At 39.5% G+C, this 24,252-nt stretch overlaps 1 protein-coding gene and 1 pseudogene across 1 annotated transcript in view; one reads left to right on the top strand and one right to left on the bottom strand.

Moving 5' to 3' along the window:
* Positions 1 to 15,182: 15,182 nt before the first annotated feature.
* Positions 15,183 to 17,606, bottom strand: LOC100353860 (mitochondrial fission factor pseudogene; annotated as a pseudogene).
* A 112-nt stretch (positions 17,607 to 17,718) lies between these two features.
* LOC100353613 (calcium-activated chloride channel regulator 4) overlaps positions 17,719 to 24,252 on the top strand; it is a 46,657-nt gene continuing 40,123 nt past the window's right edge. Inside the window, exon 1 of the mRNA XM_051857526.3 lies at positions 17,719 to 17,965. Within this exon, the coding sequence (XP_051713486.3) occupies positions 17,807 to 17,965 (159 nt within the window). The 5' untranslated portion in view covers positions 17,719 to 17,806. The remainder of the gene's footprint in view (positions 17,966 to 24,252) is intronic.

Below are 24,252 nucleotides of genomic sequence, written 5' to 3'. Positions count from 1 at the left end.
TCCACCAAATATGGAAAGCCTATTGTTTCACAGGAATATAGACAAGGGCTGTAAAAAAATCAAATCATAAGATGTCAATTTCACTCATATACTCAGGGTTTTTCTACATTCTGTATTAGCTACGACAAATCCGAGAAAACACGATATTTGTCATTTTGTGTCTGATTTATTTCACTAGGCATAATGGTCTCCAGTTGCATCCATTTTATTTCAAAAGACAGGATTTCATTCTCTTTGATGGGTAAGTAGTATTTCTTCATGTATGTGTACCATTTTTTAAAAATTTTATTTAAGTTACACAAGCTTCATGTTTTTCATATACAGATTTAGGAACATAGTGACACTTCTATGCTTCCTCTCACCCATGTTCCAACCCTACCTCCTGCCAATCCTATCCCCACTCTTAAATTTCACCAAAATCTACTTTCAGTTTACCTAATGATCTTAAAGTTAACCCCACACTAAGAGAAAGAGTCCAACAAATAATATGAAGAAAAAAATGCTGTTCCTCAACAGAAGAGACAGGGCTATAAACAATCATCAAATCTCAAAATGTCCATTTAACTCCAATACATTACATTTTAGGTAGTCTATTAGTTACTTTAGATCATGTAAAGCATATGGTATCTGTCGTTTTGAGACTGGCTCATTTCACTAAGTATAATGGTTTCCAGTTGCATCCATTTTATTGCAAAAGACAGGATTTCATTTTTTAACAGCTGAATAGTACTCCATAGTGTATATATACCATAATCTCTTTATCCAGTCTACAGTTGATGGACATCTGGGTTGATTGCATATCTTAGATATTGTGAATTTTGCTGTAATGAACATAGGCATACAGATAACTTTCATATGCTGATTTCTTTTGGATTGGGTAAATTCCCAGGATTGGGATGGCTGGATTATATGGTAGGTCTATATTCAGATTTTGGAGGTATCTCAACATTGTCTTCCACAGTGGCTGCACCAGTACGCATTCCCACCAGTAGTAGACTAGGGTACATTTTTCCCCACATCCTTGCCAGCAGTTGTTGTTTGTTGATTTCTGTATGAGAGCCATTCTACCTAGAATGAGGAGAATCCTCACGGTGCTTTTGATTTGCATTTCCCTGATGGATAGTGATCCAGAGCATGTTTTCATGTATCTGTTGGCCTTCTGAATTTCTTGTTTAGAAAAAGGCCTGTTCAAGTCCTTCACCGATTTCTCAACTGGATTATTTGTTTTGTTGTTGTTGAATGTCTTGAGTTCTTTAGATTTTGGATGTTAACCTTTTATCAGTTGCATAGTGTGAAAATATTTTCTCCCATACTATCAGTTGCCTCTTCGCTTAGCTGAGTGTTTCTTTTGCAGTGCAGAAGCTTCTAAGTTTGATGTAATCCCATTTGTCAATTTTGCCTTTGATTGCCTGTGCTTGTGGTCTTTGTCTAAGTCAATGTCTAGCAGAGTTTCCCCAATGTTCCCTGGTAACTTGATAGTTTTGGGTCTTAGGTTTAGGTTTTAGATCCATTTTGAGTAGAGATTTGTGGAAGGTGAAAGGTAGGGATCTTGCTTCATACTTCACATAGAGATTCAGTTTTCACAGCAGCATTTCTTGCAGATTGAAGAAACTGTACATGTTCTAGGGAATTATTTTAGCTCCTTTTTCAAAGAAAAGTTGATTTTAGATGAATGGATTAATTTCTGGAGTTTCTATTCTGTTCCAATGTTCTACACATCTGCTTTTGTGCCAGTATCACAATGTTCTGGTTATGACTGCCATGTAGTATGTCTTGAAATCTGGTATTGTGATGCCTTCAGCTTTGTTTTCGTTGTGTAAGATTTCTTTAGCTATTTGGGGTATCCTATGTTTCCATATGAATATTGTTAACTTCTATTTAATGAATATTAATTTCCAAAGTACAGCTTATGGATTACAATGGCTTCCCCCCTCATAACTTCCCTCCCACCTGCAACCCTCCCCTCTCCCGCTCTCTCTCCCCTTCTATTCACATCAAGATTCATTTTCAATTCTCTTTATATACAGAAGATCAGTTTAGCATACATTAAGTAAAGATTTCAACAGTTTGCACCCACACAGAAACACAAAGTGAAAAATACTGTTTGAGTACTAGTTATAGCATTAAATCACAATGTACAACACATTAAGGACAGAGATCCTACATGAGGAGTAAGTGCACAGTGACTCCTGTTGTTGACTTAACAAATTGACACATTTTAAAATCATGTATTTCTAGATCTGATAAGAATGTTGTTATTTTGATTCAAATCACATGGAATCTATAAGTTGCCTTTGGTAGCATGGACATTTTGATGATCTTCATTCTTCCTAGCCCTGAACATGGAAGATTTTTTCCATTTTTTTGTGTCTTCCACTATTTCTTTCCTTAATATTTTGCAATTTTCATCATAAAGATCTTTGTTATATTTGATTAAATTTATTCCAAGATATTTGATTCCTTTTGTAGCTATTGTGAATAGGATATATCTTCAAAGTTTTTTCTCAGCCATGATATTGTCTGTGTATACAACAGCAATTGATTTTTGTGTGTTAATTTGTATCCTACCATCTGCCAAACTGTTTTATGATTTCTTGTAGTCTCTCAGTGGAGTCTTTTGGATCCTATATATATAGAGAGAGAATCATGTCATGTGCAAATAGGGATAGTTTGGTTCTTCCATTAATATTTATATCTCTTTCATTTCTTTTTCTTGTCTAATGGATCAGGCTAAAACTTCCAGGACTATGTTAAAAAAGCAATGGTGAGAGTGGTACCTTTGAAATTTTTTCATGTAGGTGACAATTACTATAAACTTCACTTTTAATACTCTTTTTCTGTATCCCAAAAGTTTTGATATGATATATTTTCACCTTCATTCATTTACAGAAATATTTTTATTTTCTTTCGATTTCTTCCATGACTCATTCAGGGGCATTTTGTTCAGTCTCCAGGTGTTTGCACATGACCTAGAGATCTTTGAGTTGTTTATTTCTGCCTTCATTCTATTGTGCTCAGAGAAGCATGATATGATTTCTATTATTTTTTATTTGCTGAGACTTGCTTTGTAGCCTAACATATGGTCTACCTTAAAGAAATTTTCATATACTTGTGAGAAGAATGTGCATCTTGCAAATGCGGGGTGAAAAATCCTGTAGATATCAGTTAGGTCCATTGGGCCTATAGTATTCAATAGCTGTCTTGTTTCTTTGTTGATTTTCTACCTCATTGATCTGTATGTTGATGAAAGTGGGGTGTTGAAGTCCCCCATTACAATTGTATTGGAGTCTATGTCTCTCTTTAGAGAGACATAAAAATTCTTTTAAATAGCCAAGTGCCCTGTGATTGGGTTCATATACATTTATTATAATCATACCTTCCTGTTGAATTTCTCCTTTAATCATCGCATAGTGATCTTTTCGTCTCTTTTAACAGGTTTTTTCTTTTTTTTTGATAGGCAGAGTGGACAGTGAGAGAGACAGAGAGAGAGAGAGAGAGACAGAAAAGTCTTCCTTTGCTGTTGGTTCACCCTTCAATGGCCGCCGCAGCCGGAGCACTGCGGCTGGCGCATCGCGCTGATCCGAAGGCAGGAGCCAGGTGCTTATCCTGGTCTCCCATGCGGGTGCAGGGCCCAAGCCCTTATGCCATCCTCCACTGCACTCCCTGGCCACAGCAGAGGGCTGGACTGGAAGAGGGGCAACTGAGACAGAATCCGGTGCCCCGACCTGGACTAGAACCTGGTGTGCCGGCGCCGCAAGGCGGAGGATTAGCCTATTGAGCCACGGCGCCGGCCATTAACAGGTTTTATATTAGAGTCTACTTTGTCTGATTTTAGGATGGCTACACATGCTCTTTTTTGTTTTGCATTATCATGGAATATCTCTTCCATCCTTTCACTTTTATCTGCATGTATCTTTGTTGGTGAAGTGTATTTCTTATAGGCAGCAAATAGATGGGTCTTGCTTTTCAGTCCTTTCAGCCAGTCTGTATCTTTTAACTGAGAGTTGAGGTATTTACATTCAAAGTGACTATTGATAAGTAACAACTTGGCCTGGCCATTTTCCCATAAATATTCCTTTTGGTTACTTTGGATTTCTTTTGTACTTTTCCTGGGGGATTTTCTGCCTTCACATTCTTTTGTAATGATGGCTATCTTTCTGTGTTTCTGTGTGTAGCACACCCTTAAGCATCTTTTGTAAAGCAAGATGAATGGTGAAAAATTCATTCAATTTCTGTTTGTTATGGTGGTCTTTATTTCACCTTCATTCATAAATTGAGCTTTGCAGGATACAGTATTATTGGTTGACAGTTTTTTTCTCTTAAGAATTTGGACTATGACTTGCCATTCTCACCTAGCCTGAAGGGTTTCTGATGAGAATTCAGCTGTGAGTCTACTTGGAGATCCTCTGAAATTAATCTGGCATTTCTCTTGTGCACATTTTAGAACCATTTTATGTTATGTTGTGGAAAGTTTGAGTACAATATGTCATGGTGAAGATCTTTTCTGGTCATGTTTATTAGTTCTATGTGCTTCCTATACTTGGATGTCCATTTCTTTCTCCAAATTGGTGACGTTTTCAGTAATTATTTCACTAAATAGATCTTCTAATCCATTTTTTCTTTCCACACCTTCAGGTACTCCTACAGTGCATATATTGGATTATTTGATGATATCCCACTATTTTAAGTTTTCTAATTTGTTCTTTTTTGTTGTTGTTGTTGTTGTTGTTCTTACTGAAAGATTTCCAAGGATTTGTCTTCTAGTCTAGGTATTTGTTGTTCTCCTCACCAAGTCTGTTGTTAAGGCTTTCCACTGTATATATTTTTTTGATGTATTGAATTCTTCATTTCTAATATTTCATTTTGATTTCTCTTTAAAAATCTCAATTTCATGGGGAAAATTTTCATTCATGCCATGTATGGATTTCTTTAATTCATGGATTTACTTCAGCTTACTTTTAAGTAATTCTATGTTTAATCTTCTGAATCCCATTTCTGGCATTTCATCAATCTCTTAATCTTCACATTCTAATATTGAAATGTTGTTGTGTTCCTTTGTGGGTATCATGGTGTCTTCCTTACTTTTGTTTCTTGAATTTCTGCATTTTTTAGGCATTTGTGGAGTTACTTATTGGGTTTTTCCTTTGATGGTTTAACCTTTGAGCTATGTCTCTGTGGCTTAGTAGAATGTCTTCACTTTCAGTGAATACCAGGAAGTGTATGCTGGGTATGTCCAGAAAGCTCTAGTCAGTGCACCAGGATACAACAAGTATCCAGGCTAACACCCAAGTTGGGCATGGTAGACCTCCTCTTGTTAACACAAAAGGGGGAATGGTCACCTCTGTTGGTGTGATCACCCCCTCATCCTCTCTCCTCCAAGGTGAATAATGCCCAGCTGTTACCTCCCAGTGGATCAACACTCATCTGCACCACCATATGAACCACACAAATGATCTTCACAGTCCTCCCTGTGAGCACAATTCCCACTGAAATGGCTCGCCCCGAGCATCCAAGGAGCTCTTGGCATGTGGAGCCATACCCACTGATTGCCCAGTTACACCCTGCACCCTCTCATCTAGCCACTGACCCAACAGTCTCAGCACATAAGGCTCTCACAGTCTCAGGGTGCAGAGGTTTCACTCTGCCCTGCCAGCCTGTCCAGTCAGCAGAGAGGCAGATGTTCCCCCAAGCCAGCTCCAGGCAGTTTGAGCCCCAGAGTCTGTGGTATGTTGGGAGGCTTGGGGAGCCTCAGAGTCCTATGTAGGTACCCAGTTACCTGTAAATCCTCCCAGCCAGGCTCAAAGTCAGTGAGGACTTAGGATTTTCCCCTCTGCTGGAATCTCTGGATCACATGCATATACAAGAGATATTGGCCGAATGTTGCTCTTCCTGCCACTGCTGCCAGTACTTATGAGCAGATAGTGTCCTGGCTCAGTCAGTTGCTGAGTGTATGCACATGCACTTCCACATCTGCTGCCCAAACCGAAAATGTTGGCCACCCTTTATCAGCCTGGCAGAAGGCACTACTGTGGGGTGGCTGGGGTGAGATAAACCTTTTACTTCCACTGAGTCCGCTGATAACTGCTAGTAACCACTAGCCCCAGTCCTCCAGTCCAGGCTCATGCCATGCTCTTCCTTGGCTATACCACCACGGGTTTTTGCAGTCTGTTCTCACCTGTCTCACCTGCTTTGGCTCTTGGCTGCTGCGCTCATCTGTTGTGTCTGTGTTCATGCTGTGCATCTGCACCTTCCACACAGGCCCACAGTGTTCCTTTTCCTCTGGTAGAATTTCCAGTGTGGTTTTCTCCTTAATTCTCCCCTGAGAGCACACGTCCTACACTTTTATTTTTTACTATTTATCCCTATTCCAGTGCAGTATGCTATTCCCTAATCCACCATCTTAGAATCTCCCCATGTGTACCAAATTTCTTTCTCCAGTCATCAGTTGATGGGCATCTGTTTTAAATATTTGTCCTGATAGTTGTTTGGTCTGACGCTTATTCTGTCTCTTCAGACTCTTCTTGTGCCATTTAGTATGCCTTACAATTTTTCTTGATAGACATGATGTACTGGGGAAAAGAAACCATTGTAAATGGCCTTTAGTTTTATAGTGATGAGGTGCAGGGAAAGGGAATCATCTATGTCCTTATGACCAGGTCTCAGTATTTTAATCATCCTATGCCTTTGGACTGTGATCTTCATAACTGTGCCTCAGGCTTCTCTCTCTTCTTTGATGGGACAGGGTGGCTCCAGTTGATGAGTTGGGTATTTTCCTTCCCCCACATCAGGTTGGCGCTGATAACCCCCAATTCTGGTTGGCTAGTTTCTCCTGTGGCTGAGTCCTGATAAGAAAAAAGTGCTGTGATATATTTCAACATGGTTCTGCTTCTCTTCACCTGCTGAAGGCATGCACATTTTCTCTGGTATGTACTGTGAGAACCTGGTCAAGTTTCTGGAGACAAAACTCACAGAAATGTGGTAACCCTCCTTGACTGTCTCACCCTGAAGTTTTTATTATCAGAGGTGTCTGAATTGAGTCTGCAGCAATTTATCAAGCACAGTAGCCTTAGTAGGCAGGGCTTAGTGCATCAAAGCCCTGGTCCCCACCTCAATCATGATCCAGAAGTAAACAGCTCCGGCAGGTGGGGCTGCATGCTTCCACTTGCAGTACACAGACATAGAGCAGCTCATAGCAGAGGGAAATCAATTTAAAAATAAAATCAAGCAGAAATGCTGAAGAACAAAGAAAAATCCTGAATAAGAATAAGAAAGACTTTATGAATTCAAGAGAGGACCAATATAAATCCCCAATAATGGAGGCTGAAGAAGGGATAGAGAATATGCCAGAAAAGGAATTCAGGAAATAAATAGATTACTTAGAACAATCAGAAAAAAATTCACAATCTAAATGAAATGCACTCCCAAGAAATTGAGATTTAAAGAGAAACCAGAATGAAATATTGGAAATGGAGAATTCAATAGAACAAATAAAAATACAGTGGAAAGTATTAGCAATAAAATATATGAAACAGAAGAAAGAATGTCAGAACTGGAAGACAAATTTCTGGAAGTAATACAGTCAGATCAAATTCAAGAAGAAGAAATTACAAGATTAAAATCATAATTGGAGAGTTGCAAGATTCTATCAAACGACCAAACTTACAGATCCTCAGAATTTGAGAAGGTGTGGAAAGAGGGAATAAATTAGAAGGCCTTCTTGTCAAAATAATAAAGGAATATTTCCACAATTTAGAAAAAGAAAGAGATATCCAAGCTGTGGCACACCGGGTTAATGCCCTGGCCTGAAGCACTAGCATCCCATTTGGGTGCCCGTTCTAGTCCTGGCCACTCCTCTTCCAATCCAGCTCTCTGCTATGGCCTGGAAAAGCATTAGAATATGGCCCAAATCCTTGGGACCCTGCACCCACGTGGGAGACCCAGAAGAAGCTCTTGGCTTCAGATCTGCACAACTCTGGCTGTTGCAGCCATCTGGGGAGTGAACCATTGGGTGGAAGACCTCTCTCTCTGTCTGTATCTCTCTCTGTAACTCTGTCTTACAAATAAAAAAAATAAAAAAGACAAAGAGCTATAAAAAAAAGAAATATACAGAACTCCCAATAGACAGGACCAGAAAAGAACTTCACCATGACACACTGTAGCAAAACTCACCTCAGTGAAACAGAAAGAACATATCTCTAGTCCTGGCTGCTCTTCTTCCACTCCAGCTCTCTGCTGTGGCCTAGGAAATCAGCAAAAGATGGCCCAAGTCCTTGGACACCTGGGAAGAAGCACCTGGCTCCTTGCTTTGGATCAGTGCCGCTCCAGCCGTTGTGACAATCGGAGAATGAAGTAATGTACGGAAGACCTTTCTCTCTGTTTCTCCCTCTCTCCCTCTCACTGTCTGTAACTCTGCCTCTCAAATAAATAAGATCTTTAAAAAATGTGCACAAGAGAAACAACAAATCACATTCAGAGGAAACCCAATTAGACTCACTCTGGACTTCTCATCACAAACCTACAGGCAATGAGACAATGGCAAGACATAATTCAAGTCCTAAGAGAAAAAAACTGTCAGCCCAGAATACTCTACCCTGAAAAACTCTCATTTTTGAATAAAGGAGAAAGAAGCATCTTCCAAAACAAGCAGAAATTGAAAGAATTTGTAACTACACTCCCAGTCTTACAAAAGATGCTCAAGGATGTGCTACACATAGAAACACAGAAAATGGAACATCACTACCAAATAAGATGAATGCAGAAAATGACCTAGCAAAAGAACAAGTGAAATCCAAAATAATAAACAGGACTATTTAAGGAAACATGGCACAGCAAACACGGAATTTAACAAGTCATACTGAATGTAAATGGTCTCAACTCTCCAGTTAAGAGATACAGACTGGCTGAATGGATTAAAAAGAAAACCCATATATTCACTGCCTACAAGAAACACATCTTATCAACAAAGATGCACGCAGACTGAAATTGAAAGTATGGAAAAAGATAAGCCATGCTAACAGAAGCCAAACAAGAGCAGCTATGTCCATCCTAATATGAAACAAAATAGATTTAACACAAAAACTATTAAAAGAGACAAAGAAGGACACTATGCAGAGATTAAAGGATCAATTCAACAAGAAGATATGACTATTATAAATGTATATGCACCTAATTACAGGGCACCTGGCTATTTAAAAGAATTGTTAAGGGATTTAAAGAGAGATATGGACTCAAATAAAATAGTAATGGAAGACTTCAACACTGCACTGTCATCAGTGGATGGATCAACCAGAGAGAAAATCAACAATGACAGAACAGAGATAATTGACACCACAGGGCAAATAGACCTAGCAGATATCTAAAGAGCCTTCTACCCTACAGCCACAGAGTACACATTTTTTTTCTCCAGTGTGTGGAACTTTCTCTAGGATTGACCAATTCCTTGGCCATAAAGTGAGTATCAGGAAATTAAAAAAAAAAAAATCATACCATTCATCTTCTCAGACCACAATACAATGAAGCTTGAAATTCACAAATCAAGAATCTCTACATCATATGCAAACACATGGAGAATGAATAACATGTTTCTGAATGAACAATGGATCATAGAATAAATCAACAGAGAAATCAAAAAATTTCTGGGAACAAATGAAGATGGCAATAAAGCATACCAAAGTTTGTGGGATACAGCCAAAGCATTGTTAAGAGGAAAGTTTATAGCAATAGGTGCCTACATCAGGACTGGAAAGGCACCAAATAAATGAATTATCTATGTACCTCAAGGATCTAGGAAAACTACAACAAACCAACAAAATACTAGTAAAAGAAAAGAAATCATTAAAATTAGAGAAAAAATCAACAAAACTGAAACAAAAAACCAATACAATTGATCAGCAAAATGCACTGGTTTTGAAAAAATGAACAAAATTCACACACCATTGGTCCAACTAACCAAAACAGGAGGGAGAAGATCCAAATCAACAAAACTAGAGATGAAAAAGGAAATGTAACAACAGACACCACAGAAATAAAAAGAATTATTGTAAAGCACTACAAAGAGCTGTATGCCAACAAACTGGGAAACCTTGAAGAAACAGATAGATTCCTGGACACATACACCCTACATAAATTGAGCCATGAAGACATAGAAAACCTAAGTAGACGGATAACCAAGACAGAAATTGAGTCAGTAATAAAGACCCTTCCAAGAAAGAAAAGCCCAGGACCAGATGGCTTCACTGCTGAATTCTACCAGACATTTAAAGGAAAATTAACTCCAATTCTTCTCAAATATTCAAAACAATTGAAAGGGAGGAAATCCTCCTCAGTTGTTTCTATGAAGCCAGCATCACCTTAATTCCTAAACCCGGAAAAGATGCAACAGAGAAAGAAAACTACAGACCAATTTCCCTGATGAACACAGACGCAAAAATCCCCAACACAAACTGGCCAACTGAATCCAACAACACATCATAAAGATCATTCATCCTAACCAAGAGGAATTTATCCCTGTTATGCAGGGATGGTCCAACATTTGCGAATGTGATGCATCACATTAAGAAATTGAGGAACAAAAGCATATGATTATCTTAATAGATGCAGAGAAAGCATTTGACAAAATATAACTCCTTTTCGTGATGAATACTCTAAGCAAATGGGGTTTAGAAGAAACATTCCTCAACACAATGAAGGCAATTTAGGACAAACCCATGGCCAGCATCCTATTGAATGGGGGGAAGTTGGAAACATTCCCTATGAGATCTGGTAACAGACAGGGATGCCCTCTTTCACTACTGCTATTCAATAAAATGCTGGAAGATTTACCCAGAGCCCTTAGGTAAGGAAAAGAAATCAATGAGATAAAATTTGGGAAGAAGGAAGTCAAATTATCCCTACTTGCAGATGACGTGATTCTATATTTAGGGGATTCAAAAGACTCCACTAACAGACTATTGGAACTCATAGAAGAATTTCGTAAAGTATCAGGATATAAAGTAAATACACAAAAATCAACAACTTTTTTATACACAGACACGGTTGAGGAAGAACTTCTAAGATCAATCCCGTTCACAATAGCTACAAAAACAATCAAATACCTTGGAATAAATCTAACCAAGCAGTCCACACAGCAGACTCATAGAATGAAGGCACTTAAAGTAACACTCTGACCTCAGAATCAGCTCTTAAGGCATTTGGATGTGGCTGAAAAGCCCATGAGAGTAATTTAGGCATGGAAAGCCAAAACACCGTGGTAAAAAATATCCTACATGAAGGATACCTGTGAATGAGACCCCAGTGGAAAGAAGGGGCCATCAAAGAAGGGTATACTTTTCTTTGAAGGGAAGAGAGTAATTCCTTGTTGATTATGGCCTTGTCTAAATATTGACAGAGTTTGTGGTCACAAAAGGCTTCCATATACCCATGGCTGCTCATGGCAAGAGCCTCGGGTGATCACTGATGTCATAAATAAGAGTGTTTATTGTTAAATTAACAACAGAAGTCACTGTGCACTTACTCCCCATGTAGGACCTCTGTCCTTAAGGAGTTGTACTATGAGAATTAACTGCAAATCTTGTTCTCAAACAGTACTTTATATGTTGTGTGTGGGGGGGTGCAAACTCTTGGAATCTTAGTATAGAGTTGGTCTTCTGTATAAAATTTAATTAAAAATGAATCTTAATGAAGAATGGGATGGGAAAGGGAGTAGGAAGTGGGACAGGAGGGTGGGTATGAGGGGAAAAACCACTATATTCCTCAAGTTGTACATATGAAAATTTCATTCACTAAATAAAAGCTTAAAAAATCCTATGACATGGAAAGCTAAGACACTGTTAAAAAAAAAAGACCTATATGAAAGATCTCTGCGAGTGAGATCCCAGTGGAAAGAACAGGTCATCAAAGAAGGAGGTACCTTTCTCTGAAGGGAGGAGAAAACTTCCACTTTGACTATGACCTTGTCTAAATAAGATCAGAGTCAGCAAACTCAAAAGGCCTCAATAGCCTTGGCCACTCATGACAAGAGCCTAGGGTGATTACTGATGCCATAAACAAGAGTGTTAATTGTTAAGTCAACAACAGGAGTCACTGTGCACTTACTCCTCATGTAGGATCTCTGTCCTTAATGTACTGTACATTGTGATTCAATGCTATAACTAGTACTCAAACAGTATTTTTCCACTTTGTGTTTCTGTGTGGGTGCAAACTGTTGAAATCTTTACTTAATATATGCTAAACTGATCTTCTGTATATAAAGAGAATTGAAAATGAATCTTGATGTGAATGGAAGGGGAGAGGGAGCGGGAGAGAGGAGGGTTGCAGATGGAAGGGAAGTTATGGGCAGGGGAGGCACTGTGATCCATAAGCTGTACTTTGGAAACTGATATTTACTAAATAAAAGTTAAAAAAATATCCTATGACATAGATCTCTCTTTTACCTTGATAATCAGCTTTGAAACCCCGAGAGTTCAGTGTTGCTCCCCTAAAGTCCCAAAGAAGAAAACATAGATTGGCATGTTCATGAGAAGAAAAAAACATGAAACTAATGTCTCATTTTCTGCACTTGGCATATTCTCCCTCCTTATGAGGTATATAAGGGACTTTTCTGTTTACTTTAACAAGGCAAAGTTCAAATCCATTTTTTATGATTCTTAAGAAACAGTTTATTGTTTCAGATGTGAATCCACTTTGCCTTATTATCCCAATAAAATGTATGTTTGAAACTTAAAGAGAATAGAAAAGAATTATTAACACAACAAAGGAAATTTCTCTTAAGATTTTAAACTCTCACCAGTTTATTGAAAAGATAGCAGAATCTGTTACTCACCTGGATCAGTTATTAACATGATAAACTATTTTCCTTTTTGGGTTGCAATGTGAAAAGTATACCTGACAACAACCTATAGTTTGAAGTTGTAGAGATGTTTTATACATAATAAAGTCCTATATAGAAATAATGCATACTAATTACACTTGCAAAAAATGAAATATTTACAATTTTTGTAGTATTGCAAATATCAGCAGATCTTACTTAAAAGTGAAATAGAAGCAAGTGTTTGGCAAGATGGTTAAGTCACCACTTGGGATGGCCACATACCACTTCAGAGTGGTTGCTACATTCCTTCACCCATTCTGCTGTTTCCCTACTATTTTTCTTTACTTTTTAAAGACCTATTTATTTGAAGGACAAAGCAACAGACAGAGAGGGATAGATGATAGATAGATAGATAGATAGATAGACAGACAGACAGGCAGGCAGGCAGGCAGACAGATGGAAACTTTTCATTTGCTGTTTCACTCTCCAAATGTCTGCGACAACTGGCATGGGCTAGACTAAAGCAAGGAGCCCAGAATTCCATCTGGGTCTCTCATGTAAGTGGCACAGACCAAAGTACTTGGGCCGTCATCCAGTGCCTTCCCAGGCACATTAGCAGGAACCTGGATTGGAAGCAGAGGAGCTGGGGCTTGAACCAGTACTCTGATATAGAACGCAGTGTCCCAAAACACTGTGATACAATGCCTGCCCTATTTTCCTTAAATCCACTTGTTTTAAGAGAAAAACACAAATGTAGTGTCATTCTAATAATAATGTTGGTAAAATTGCATTTGATAATTTGGAAACATTTTTCTATTATACACTAAAATTAATATATAACAACTGCTTTTTTGAAGTTTTTACCTGACCCATTAATACAAGGATACTTCAAAAACTTTATGGACTATGAATAGTCTGAAATAAAATACATGGATGTCAAAAACTTTTACACCAAAATAAACATCTTTAATTGCATTTTCCTCATACTCTAAGAGTCAAGGAAGCCCAAGTGTCTTGAGTGAGCCTGTTTGCCTGAGTTGGATTTGGTCCAGATCCACATTGTAGTCCTTTCTGATTGGTGACAAGCTGGCTTCTGCTAGGATGTCCACCTGATGGTGGGCTGATGGAGACAGTGCACCCTGTCCAAGACAGACTAGTCATGGATGGGGATGGCTCTGAGACACCACACTTCCCCACTGCCCTTTTACAGAGAATTAGAATCTCGGCCATGGAGATAGTTGGAAAACAAGGAAGGACATCCATCTGTCTCCAATCAAGGTTCCTGGTGCATCAGGAACAAGTTGAGGGAGGTTACTATGAATGTTTACTTATTTTCACTGGGATGCCTGTGCTCAGTGCCTGGAGGGAAATTTCATACCTCCTCGGACAAAGGGAAATCTCTCTCTCCCAATCTTAGAACCACAAGTTTCCCGATCTGATTTTATTGAGGGAGTAATAACAGCAACAGCTCTAAATAAACTAGATAATCCCCCAAATAGAGGGGATCTAAGTCCCGCAGGGTTCTCCAACATTTCAAAGACCTTGGACAAGCTTGTGCTTAAGCATTGGTTTATGTTGCAGTCGGGGCCTAAATAGTCAGTCCACCAGTCAAAACCAAATTTCCTGGGCGTGAGTACTATGGGAGATGGAATGTTGGTTTGCTTGAAGCCATAAAACTAGAGTTCAGAGAGAAATAGAAAGCAATGAGGGAATGAGGCCAAGTCTGTACAGGATGTACTTGTTAATACCCAGTCATTCACCCACTCCAGGTAACTACTGTTTCCCTTGAGTTGCCAGTGTAGCAGCTCCATCCAGAATCTTGTTCCACATAATGGTTCCATGAAGGTACAGTTAGCACACATTCCTTTTCTTTCTTTTCTTATGTTTTGGTTAACAGGTTATCAAATACACAACAATTTTTAAATTGTTCACACAAGGACTTATTAAAAACAGACTTCGTAGAAACCATCTGCAAAACTAAAATGAAAATAAGGATGCACACACGGCACACATACTGGATATATGGAATTGACAGGAATTATTTTAATCTGTATAGGTCGTCATGAAGTACTGATCATGAAATATTAGCTGATTGATTTTCTTAAATTTTACACCAAACCATGACTTCAGAAGTGTTCATGTTGAAATATGGATGTGAAAATATCTATTAATTAAACTACTTAATAGTGCTTGAGAAACAGAACAAAATAAAGTACTGTTTTCCTTTTACAGATACTTTTTTTAATCCATTCTCTGTGTACTCTCCATTCTATTCTGAGAATCAGTTGTGCAGAAAAAAACAACTCTTTCTAAAACAAAAGAAAGCAAAACAAAACAACAAAAACTAGAGCCTATTTACAAAGCACGCAAAGGGAGAATTTCAAGTAGTTTTTAATGCAGAACTGGATAAAAGTGCATACAGTTCAGAGACAAAATATATCTTTACTTCTACAAGTATAGGTTCTTCCCAGCTACTTTGTAGAAAAATACATTTTCAGGGTCTGGATATAGAATGACATACAGTGCAAGGACAGAAACAAAGAACTACCTTTATATTTCCAGCTATTGAGACAGTAGTTTTGAGAGCTGTGGTTGCCTCTAGCAGTGAAAGCAGAGCCAAGTGTAAAGATGTCAGAATGCTACAGAAATTGAATACATGGCCATTTTTCTTCTTCTTTATTTTCCTCTTCCAGAAATTGCAGACGTTTCTTTAGTGTTAGTATCTGTGGTGTTAATGAAGCCACATCTCCAACTGTTATGTCTTCTGATGCTCCTTCAGTTGCTGTATCTGCAGTTGAAAGGCCATACCTGACGTTGTCCTGAGGAGGACTGGAAGCAGAAGCAGCTGACCCCGTGCACAACACACGTATAGAGTCGCTCCTGACCAGCTGTCCATTTTGGCAAACAGCATTTTCACTCATAGAGCATTCTCTTTGTAGCCTGCCAGCTGCACGGATTTTTTCCTTTAGACGGGTGAAAGGAGGTCTTCCTGAATCCAAAAAATATCTAGTGGCCTTTGGCTTAGCGTAAGTACGTGGGGTGATGTTTTTAGCAGAGGTTTAAAGGGAACGGGTCTTGAAAATGAACCGTCTTCACTGTTCCCTGCTACAACAATCCTTTCTGGAACACGCATTATCCCACTAGCGTTTGGAGCTTCTTCTTGCAGTGCTTGTTGGAGGTCAGCTTTTGGCGACGCTACTTTCAATTTCTCCAGGACCCTCACTCGCTAATATCTTCAGTGTATTCCATCTCATACTGAACTCAACTTACTTCTGTAGCAGTGGGAGAGGGAACGGCTGCCTCACTTCCTAATGTGCACCAACGATTGCTTGCTGTTTGGTGCTGTCTGCTTCTGTGCTTCATGTTAACTCCTTTACCTTGCTTCATTGTGCATTTGCTGGATTTAGAGTCACTTTTGTAGCCTGATGGAGAGTCCTTCAGAGATAGCCATCGTCAGCTGGCTCCTCAGATGCTCTCACAGGGAGTGCTGAGGAAGGCAAGCCGCCAGCGCCAGACCTGCATCTCTGGGAGGATGGAAGAGGGCCATGAGATCCAGCCTAAAGGGCGGGATCTGAGTGTGTATGATCAAGATTCTATATTGGGGCTGTTGCCAAGAATTCAATCTTGTATCTGTCTTCTCACCTGAATTCCTGTTAAAGACGTTTTTATTCTATTTGCAGTCCACTTTTGGGTGTCTGATGAGTTCTGGCTTCTTTTGGTTTAGGACAAAACATTTTTGATTCACTATAATAATTTGTAAACTAACTCTCATTTACCTTTTAATTTTTTAACTTACTATAATTTAATTTTTTAAAAAAAGTTATAAAGCAAGGTTGCCTTGAGGTGCCTGCATTCCATTTCAGCTTGCTCCAGATTCCAGCTTCCTTGCTAATAAGCAGGGAGGAGCAGCAGCTGGTGGCTCAAGTAGTTGACTTCCTGCCACCCGTGTGGGATACCTAGACTGAGATCCCAGTTCCCGGCTTTGCCTGACCCAGACCTTGATGTTATAGATATTTGGGGAGTGAACCTGTGGCTGAAATCTGTCTCCCACACCCCCACCTTTCAAATAAATAAAATAACAGAGAAGATTGCCTTATTGTGGAGTAATTAAATTTGTGTCCTTTGGTAGAATGGTGGGTTCAGGTACTGCCATTGTCATTTACTGGCTATTTGATCTAGCGAGTTATTAAAAGTCTGTGTGTCTCAGTTTCTCCATACATACAAGGAAGAAAGTATACATACTTCCTTAGAGAGTTCCAGTAAAGATAATCTACGAGAAAATCTCTGCCCTGATAGACACTGAATAAATATTAACTATGACTATTACTCACCCTGTGTCACTGTTAACCAGAAAACTACCAGGTATTTTTGGTGTGTTTGTAGGAAATCCTACTCACTATCTACTGGGAAGGAATTTTTTAATTTAAAAGCTTGATTTTTTGAAGTCCTCTTAGATTTATCAGTCTTTAAAATCTTTCTGTTTCAAACCCCTTTTATCTAGTTTGGTACTGTTTGATTTTAATAATCACATATTATCTTCCATTATTTATAAATAACCTATAAAATAATTAAATTACTTTATAAAACTCAGGGAGAAATTTACATTACTATCTCTGTGTGTTTATTATGAATTTTCATTGATTCATTGATTTTCACAGTCCATTCTAGAGGAATTATATAGTCTATGTCTTTAGGCACATAGAATAGTTAAAATCATAAGCTTTAGAAAGTATACACCAAGAGAAAAATGTAATGAATTTTATAGAAAGATTTGATTTCTTCTGTTTCTCAATCACTTTTACATTAATATACAATGAAAAAACTGTTTAAACTGAAGTCAGATATTTTACTGGATGTGTAACATTGACCTTTGTGCAGTCAATAAATCATGATTAGCCAACACTGATCATTTAAGGAGTATATATATGGAGAGAGAAGGTAAAAGACAAGACTCCTGAACAAACTAGCACTGGGGCAAGGAACAACTAATGCAGAACGATGGGGTTACTCAGAGGTTCTGTTTTCCTCTTTGTCTTATACCTGCTACACGAGTCAAATCCTTCCCTCATTAAGCTGAATAACAATGGCTACGAAGACGTTATCATTGCTATTGATCCTGGTGTGCCAGAAGATGAAACAATAATTGAAAAACTAAAGGTAAGAAAAAATAAAATTGCTTCTGTTTGAATTTTGGGGGGTAAATTAAATAGCTAATGGTGAATAATCATGAGAGAAATTTCTGAAAATGCTCCAGGATGCTAAAAAGCAGTATGGAGCCTAAATTCCTGTCTTATAGTTCTTTACAAAATAATAGGGGCCAGGGCCGATCTCAATAGGCTAATCCTCTGCCTGCGGCGCTGGCACACTGGGTTCTAGTCCCAGTCGGGGCGCCGGATTCTGTCCTGGTTGCCCCTCTTCCAGGCCGGCTCTCTGCTGTGGCCTGGGAGTACAGTGGAGGATGGCCCAAGTCCTTGGGCCCTGCACCCACATGGGAGACCAGGAGAAGCACCTGGCTCCTGGCTTCGGATCAGCGCAATGTGCCAGCCACAGCACGCTGGCCTCCGCGGCCATTGGAGGGTGAACCAACCCTAGTCTCTAGGCATTACTCTTCTTCACTTCTGGGAGATCATTCTGTCTAGCTTGTACATATTAATGACAACAGGCAGTACTTGTCTTTCTGTACCTGGATGATTTCACTTAATATAATGTCTTCCAGTCACAACTGTTATGTGTTTACTAAATACATAAGCAGTATGCTGCAGAGAGGGACCTGCATATTCTACCCTGTCTCACCAGAAGACCAAAGACAAGTCAAAGGGCCTCCCTTATCCTTGGTTTTCTCCATCTGTATATTAACAGTTGGTCTCATCGGTTCTTTAAGGAATTATTTATATAATGCCATGGTGTGCCTGAAGAAAGAGCAGTGAATTTAAAAATTCTCTGGCCTGTGGAGAGTATACTCTTCAGAGAGAGTTAATAAATAATAAGTAAACAGTAGTCACATGATAGTAGGTGACTGCAGAGTAAAATACACCAGGTATAAGGGACACAGAATGTGCAGTGGGGATGGGGCAGTGGAGAGTGTGGGTTACCATGACACAGAAGGTGGTCTGGGAGGCCTCAGTGATGATGCGATATCTGGGCTGAGACCAAGATGAGTGAGGGAAGAGCCCACTGAAAATCTGCAGGATGAGGGCAGCATGAAGGTGAAAGAAGGCTTGCTGTGAGCAAGGAAAGAACAGTGAATGAGCAGGAGAAAAGGGGGTAAGAAATTGGAGAGGTAGCAGGACCCAGACCATTGTAAAGACCTTGGCTTTCACACCGAGTGAGGTGAGAATCCGTGGAGGGAATCTGCACCAAGAAAGAGTGGGCTCTCATGCATGTTCTGGGCTCCAGCTCCATCTGACTGCAGTGTGCAGCAAACCTCAAAGGGGCTCCACTTGTCATTCATCTTACTTAAAGTGCGGCAGCACAGCAGTGTAGAAGGATCCCAACCATGAAACTGTTGTAACTGAGCAGAGATGGTGACTGAGCTGAGTAGGGAGGTGTTGATAGAAATCATTAATGTGGTGTGGTTCTGAACATATTTTGAGAATATCCTGGATATCCTGATGGTTTAGATATGGAATGGGAGTTACAGAGAAATCCAGGAAAGTAGGACAGGAGTCAAGGGAGACAGCAAGAGTTTTGCCTGAACACTTGGGAGGATGGCATTATCACCATTTGAGAAAGAGAAGACAATAAGGGGGAAAATCTGGCAACTGAGAGATCAGAAGTAAGTTGGACGTTTTGAATTCATTGTGCTCATGAAAATCCAAGTAGATGAAGGTAGGGATTTGAATTCAGTGTGAAAATCTTCATTGAGATAAAAATTGAGGCTCTGTTGGTGTGTAGATGGTATTTGAAAACATTAGTTAACTAAATATGTGCAGATATGCATGGGAAAGAGTCTAGGACTGAACCAAGGGCTCTGATTTCTTCTGACTATATTATTTCGTTAGTGTGGAGATTGGTGTTCCAGTCATGTGAATGGTTTCTCCTCTCGCTGACTTCATGTCCTCTGCAATTGCTGATGCTTACTGTTAAGGCTTTTGCATGGTGATACTGCCAAATAAATCCAACGGGCATGGAGCATATTGTAATCAGGTGATTCTGTGGCTTCCACTGTCACTTGTTCTCTAAAAACTCTGTTGTAGCACAGTTTTGTTTGTTGGTATCCCTTGAATTCCAGAAGATGAAGATTTCTTTTATTAATATGTGTTTGGAGAGCACTTGTCATAGCAGGTTCTGAATGATATGACACTGTCCTAGGATGGATGATCAGTTTCAGACTTTTCTGAATCAGAAAGCAGTATTTGAAAGACCTATTTGTAAGAGCAAAACATTTGTTAGTATGTTCCTTTATTGTTAGTTACAAATAGAAGGCCAGTTGTTTATAGACACACCTCCAGTACACAATGTTTCCTGATATTCCCCTGCCTTTTACAAAGCCATTGCATTTGTATTATTAGGCAAGCAATCTTGTGAAATGCTGTCATCCACATTATGTAGTAGACATCATCACATTAAGTGAAAACTGGGGTTCAGAAAGGAACTTAGTTTACCACATGACTTTCTTTTTTTTTTTTATCTTTTATTTAATGAATATAAATTTCCAAAGTACGACTCATGTGTTACAATGGCTCCCCCCCCCATACCGTCCCTCCCACCCACAACCCTCCCCTTTCCCACTCCCTCTCCCCTTCCATTCACATCAAGATTCATTTTCGATTATCTTAATATACAGAAGATCAGCTTAGTATACCTTAAGTAAGTATTTCAACAGTTTGCTCCCACACAGAAACATAAAGTGAAAAATAATAGATGATTTTTTTTAAATGATGATGAAATCAGATCAGACCTATTGTCATGTTTAATCCCAGTGAGAGTCAAGTTGGGAATTGATAATTTCTTTCTTTTTTTTTTTTTTTTTTTTTTTACAGAAGATCAGTTTAGTGTACATTAAGTAAAGATTTCAGTCGTTTGCACCCCCATAGAAAAACAAAGTGAAATATACTGTTTGAGTACTCGTTATAGCATTAAGCCTCAGTGTACAGCACGTTAAGGACAGAGATCCTACATGAGGAGTAAGTGCACAGTGACTCCTGTTGTTGACTTTACCAATTGACACTCCTGTTTATGGCATCAGTAATCTCCCTATGCACCAGTTATGAGTTTCCAAGGCTATGGAAGCCCCTTGAGTTCTCCGACTCTTATCTTGTTTAGACACGGTCATAGTCAAAGTGGAGGTTCTCTCCTCCCTTCAGAGAAAGGCACCTCCCTCTTTGAAGACCTGTTCTTTCCACTGGGATCTCACTCACAGAGATCTTTTTGCCAGAGTGTCTTGGCTTTCCATGCCTGAAATACTCTCATGGGCTTTTCAGCCAGATCCGAGTGCCTTTAGGGCTGATTCTGAGGCCAGAGTACCACATGACTTTCGAAGAGTGATAAAAATGGGTTTCAGTTATGGCTTGGATGAGATGACAAAAAAAATCATTCTTTCCTATAATACTGGTGAAATAATTTGTGATCTTAATCCTAGGGATACTATGTGGCCATGATAAACTTACATTAAATTGGATTGTAACTCATGACATGAGATTTTCAATCTTCAGTTTACATTTTTTTCTATGTATTCATGTTTCTTCTTGGCTTGAGAGTACTTCCTTTTGAAAATATTGATATCTGCATCTTCTTTGATCCAACTAGGATGTTATAGGACTTCTGAGAAGGAACTTAGAAGGAATGGTATAGGAATTCTGTTTGGAAAGTCTATGAAAACCACTATAAGCCTCCGTAGAATATCCAGGGAAATGGCCTAATAGGGGTCCCCTAAAAGGAGCATCTGAAGTCTCCCCACCACCTGAGAACATACTATCTAATACAGCTGCCTCTGCCCTGAAGACTCCAGAAGAAATGGGACCTTTTGGTGTTAAACAATGTACAACCCTAACAACCACATACAGCAGCCCTACTTGTTCAATCCATGGATGCATTTCAATGACCACATACATTTTTGTCTCATAGACATGGACAGCCTTCATTTCAAGGAGAAGGTGATATATAAATATTGCTAAACAAAAACAAGGAAAGGAATCATTAGGGAGAAGACAGAGAATTCTTTCAACTGCCTTAGGTCCATGCTGAAGGAATCTACAACCTGTCTTGAGAAGTGTCCAAAGCCCTTCTGTCCCTCCCTACAAGTCCTCTGGCTCCTCAGTCCACTGTACTCTGCTCTTCTGACTAATGCCCTCACTCTGGATCCAATTACTCTATGTACCTCATGCTTTGCATGTCCAGAACACACTGGTCCTTATTTTTTTTAATTTTTTTGTATTTTTTTTAACTTTTATTTAATGAATATAAATTTCCAAAGTACAGAATATGGATTACAATGGCTTCCCCCCCATAACGTCCCTCCCACCCCGCAACCCTCCCCTTATCCACTCCCTCTCCCCTTCCATTCACATCAAGATTCATTTTCGATTCTCTTTATACACAGAAGATCAGTTTAGCATACATTAAGTAAAGATTTTAACAGTTTGCTCCCACACAGAAACATAAAGTGAAAAATATTGTTTGAGTACTAGTTATAGCATTAAATCTCAATGTACAGCACACTAAGGACAAAGATCCTACATGAGGAGTAAGTGCACAGTGACTCCTGTTGTTGACTTAACAAATTGACAGTCTTATTTATGGCATCAGTAATCACCGTAGGCTCTTGTCATGAGCTGCCAAGGCTATGGAAGCCCCCTGAGTTCACTGACTCTGATCATATATATTTTTTTTTGACAGGCAGAGTGGACAGTGAGAGAGAGAGACAGAGAGAAAGGTCTTCCTTTGCTGTTGGTTCACCCTCCAATGGCCGCCGCAGCCGGCGGGCTGCGGCCGGCACACCGCGCTGATCCGATGGCAGGAGCCAGGAGCCAGGTGCTTTTCCTGGTCTCCCATGGGGTGCAGGGCCCAAGCACCTGGGCCATCCTCCGCTGCACTCCCTGGCCACAGCAGAGAGCTGGCCTGGAAGAGGGGCAACCGGGACAGAATCAGGCGCCCCGACCGGGACTAGAACCCGGTGTGCCGGCGCTGATAGCCGGAGGATTAGCCTAGTGAACCGCGGCGCCGGCCTCTGATCATATTTAGACAAGGCCATGGTCAAAGTGGAAGTTCTCTCCTCCCTTCAGAGAAAGGTACCTCCTTCTTTGATGACCCATTCTTTCCACTGGGATCTCACTTGTGGAGATCTTTCATTTAGTTTTTTTTTTTTTTTTCCCCAGAGTGTCTTGGCTTTCCATGCCTGAAATACTCTCATGGGCATTTCAGCCAGATCCGCATGCCTTAAGGGCTGATTATGAGGCCAGAGTGCTGTTAGGACATCTGCCATTCTATGGGTCTGCTGTGTATCTCACTTCCCATGTTGGATCATTCTCTCCCTTTTTGATTCTATCAGCTAGTATTTGCAGACACTAGTCTTGTTCATGTGATCCCTTTGGTTCTTAGTCCTATCATTATGATCAATTGTGAACAGAAATTGATCACTGGGACTAGTGAGATGGCATTGGTACATGCCATCTCGATGGGATTGAATTCGAATCCCCTGGTATGTTTCTAAGTCTACCGTTTGAGGTAAGTCAGCTTGAGCATGTCCCGAATTGCACATCTCTTCCCTCTCTTATTCCCACTCTTATATTTAACAGCGATCACTTTTCAGTTAAGTTTCATCACTTAAGAAGAATTGTGTATTGATTACAGTATTCAACCAAAAGTATTAAGTAGAACAAACAAAAAAAATACTAAGAGGGATAACATATTAAGCTGCTCATCAACAGTCAGGGTGAGGGCTGATCAAGTCACCGTTTCTCATAGTGTTCATTTCACTTTAACAGGTTTCCTTTTTGGTGGTCAGTTAGTTGCCACCTATCAAGGAGAACAAGTGGTATTTGTCCCTTTGGGATTGGCTTATTTCACTCAACATAATGTTTTCCAAATTCCTAACAGGGATCACTTTTCAGTTAAAATTTAAACACCTAAGAATAATTGTGTGTTAATTACAGAGTTCAACCAATGGTACTAGAACAAAAAAAAATACTAAAATGGATAAAGTATTACATTGTACATCAACCGTCAGGACAAGAGCTGATCAAGTCACTGTTTCTCATCATATTGGTCTTTATTAAAGAGAACCAAAAACGGATCCTGGTAATATCCTGAAGAATAGTTCTATTGTGGGCTTTTGTTAGACCAAGAAGTGTCATGGAGCAGCCTGCCTTGAAAACAGCACTGTAGACTGGGATGCTTCCAGGAAGATGAAGAGCTTGACATTATCATCCAGCATCCAGGATTCCTCAGTGGGTTTGATCATATAGAACAGATCACCGCAGTGCCTTTCTCCTCTCTATTCCCCC

The sequence above is a fragment of the Oryctolagus cuniculus genome, chromosome 7, assembly GCF_051225735.1.
Source record: "Oryctolagus cuniculus isolate XC-2025 breed Fujian yellow rabbit chromosome 7, ASM5122573v1, whole genome shotgun sequence".
In the NCBI taxonomy this organism is placed as follows: Eukaryota; Metazoa; Chordata; class Mammalia; order Lagomorpha; family Leporidae; genus Oryctolagus; species Oryctolagus cuniculus.
Note: the sequence above shows the minus strand (reverse complement) of the source record. Positions and strands in the feature narration are given on the sequence as shown.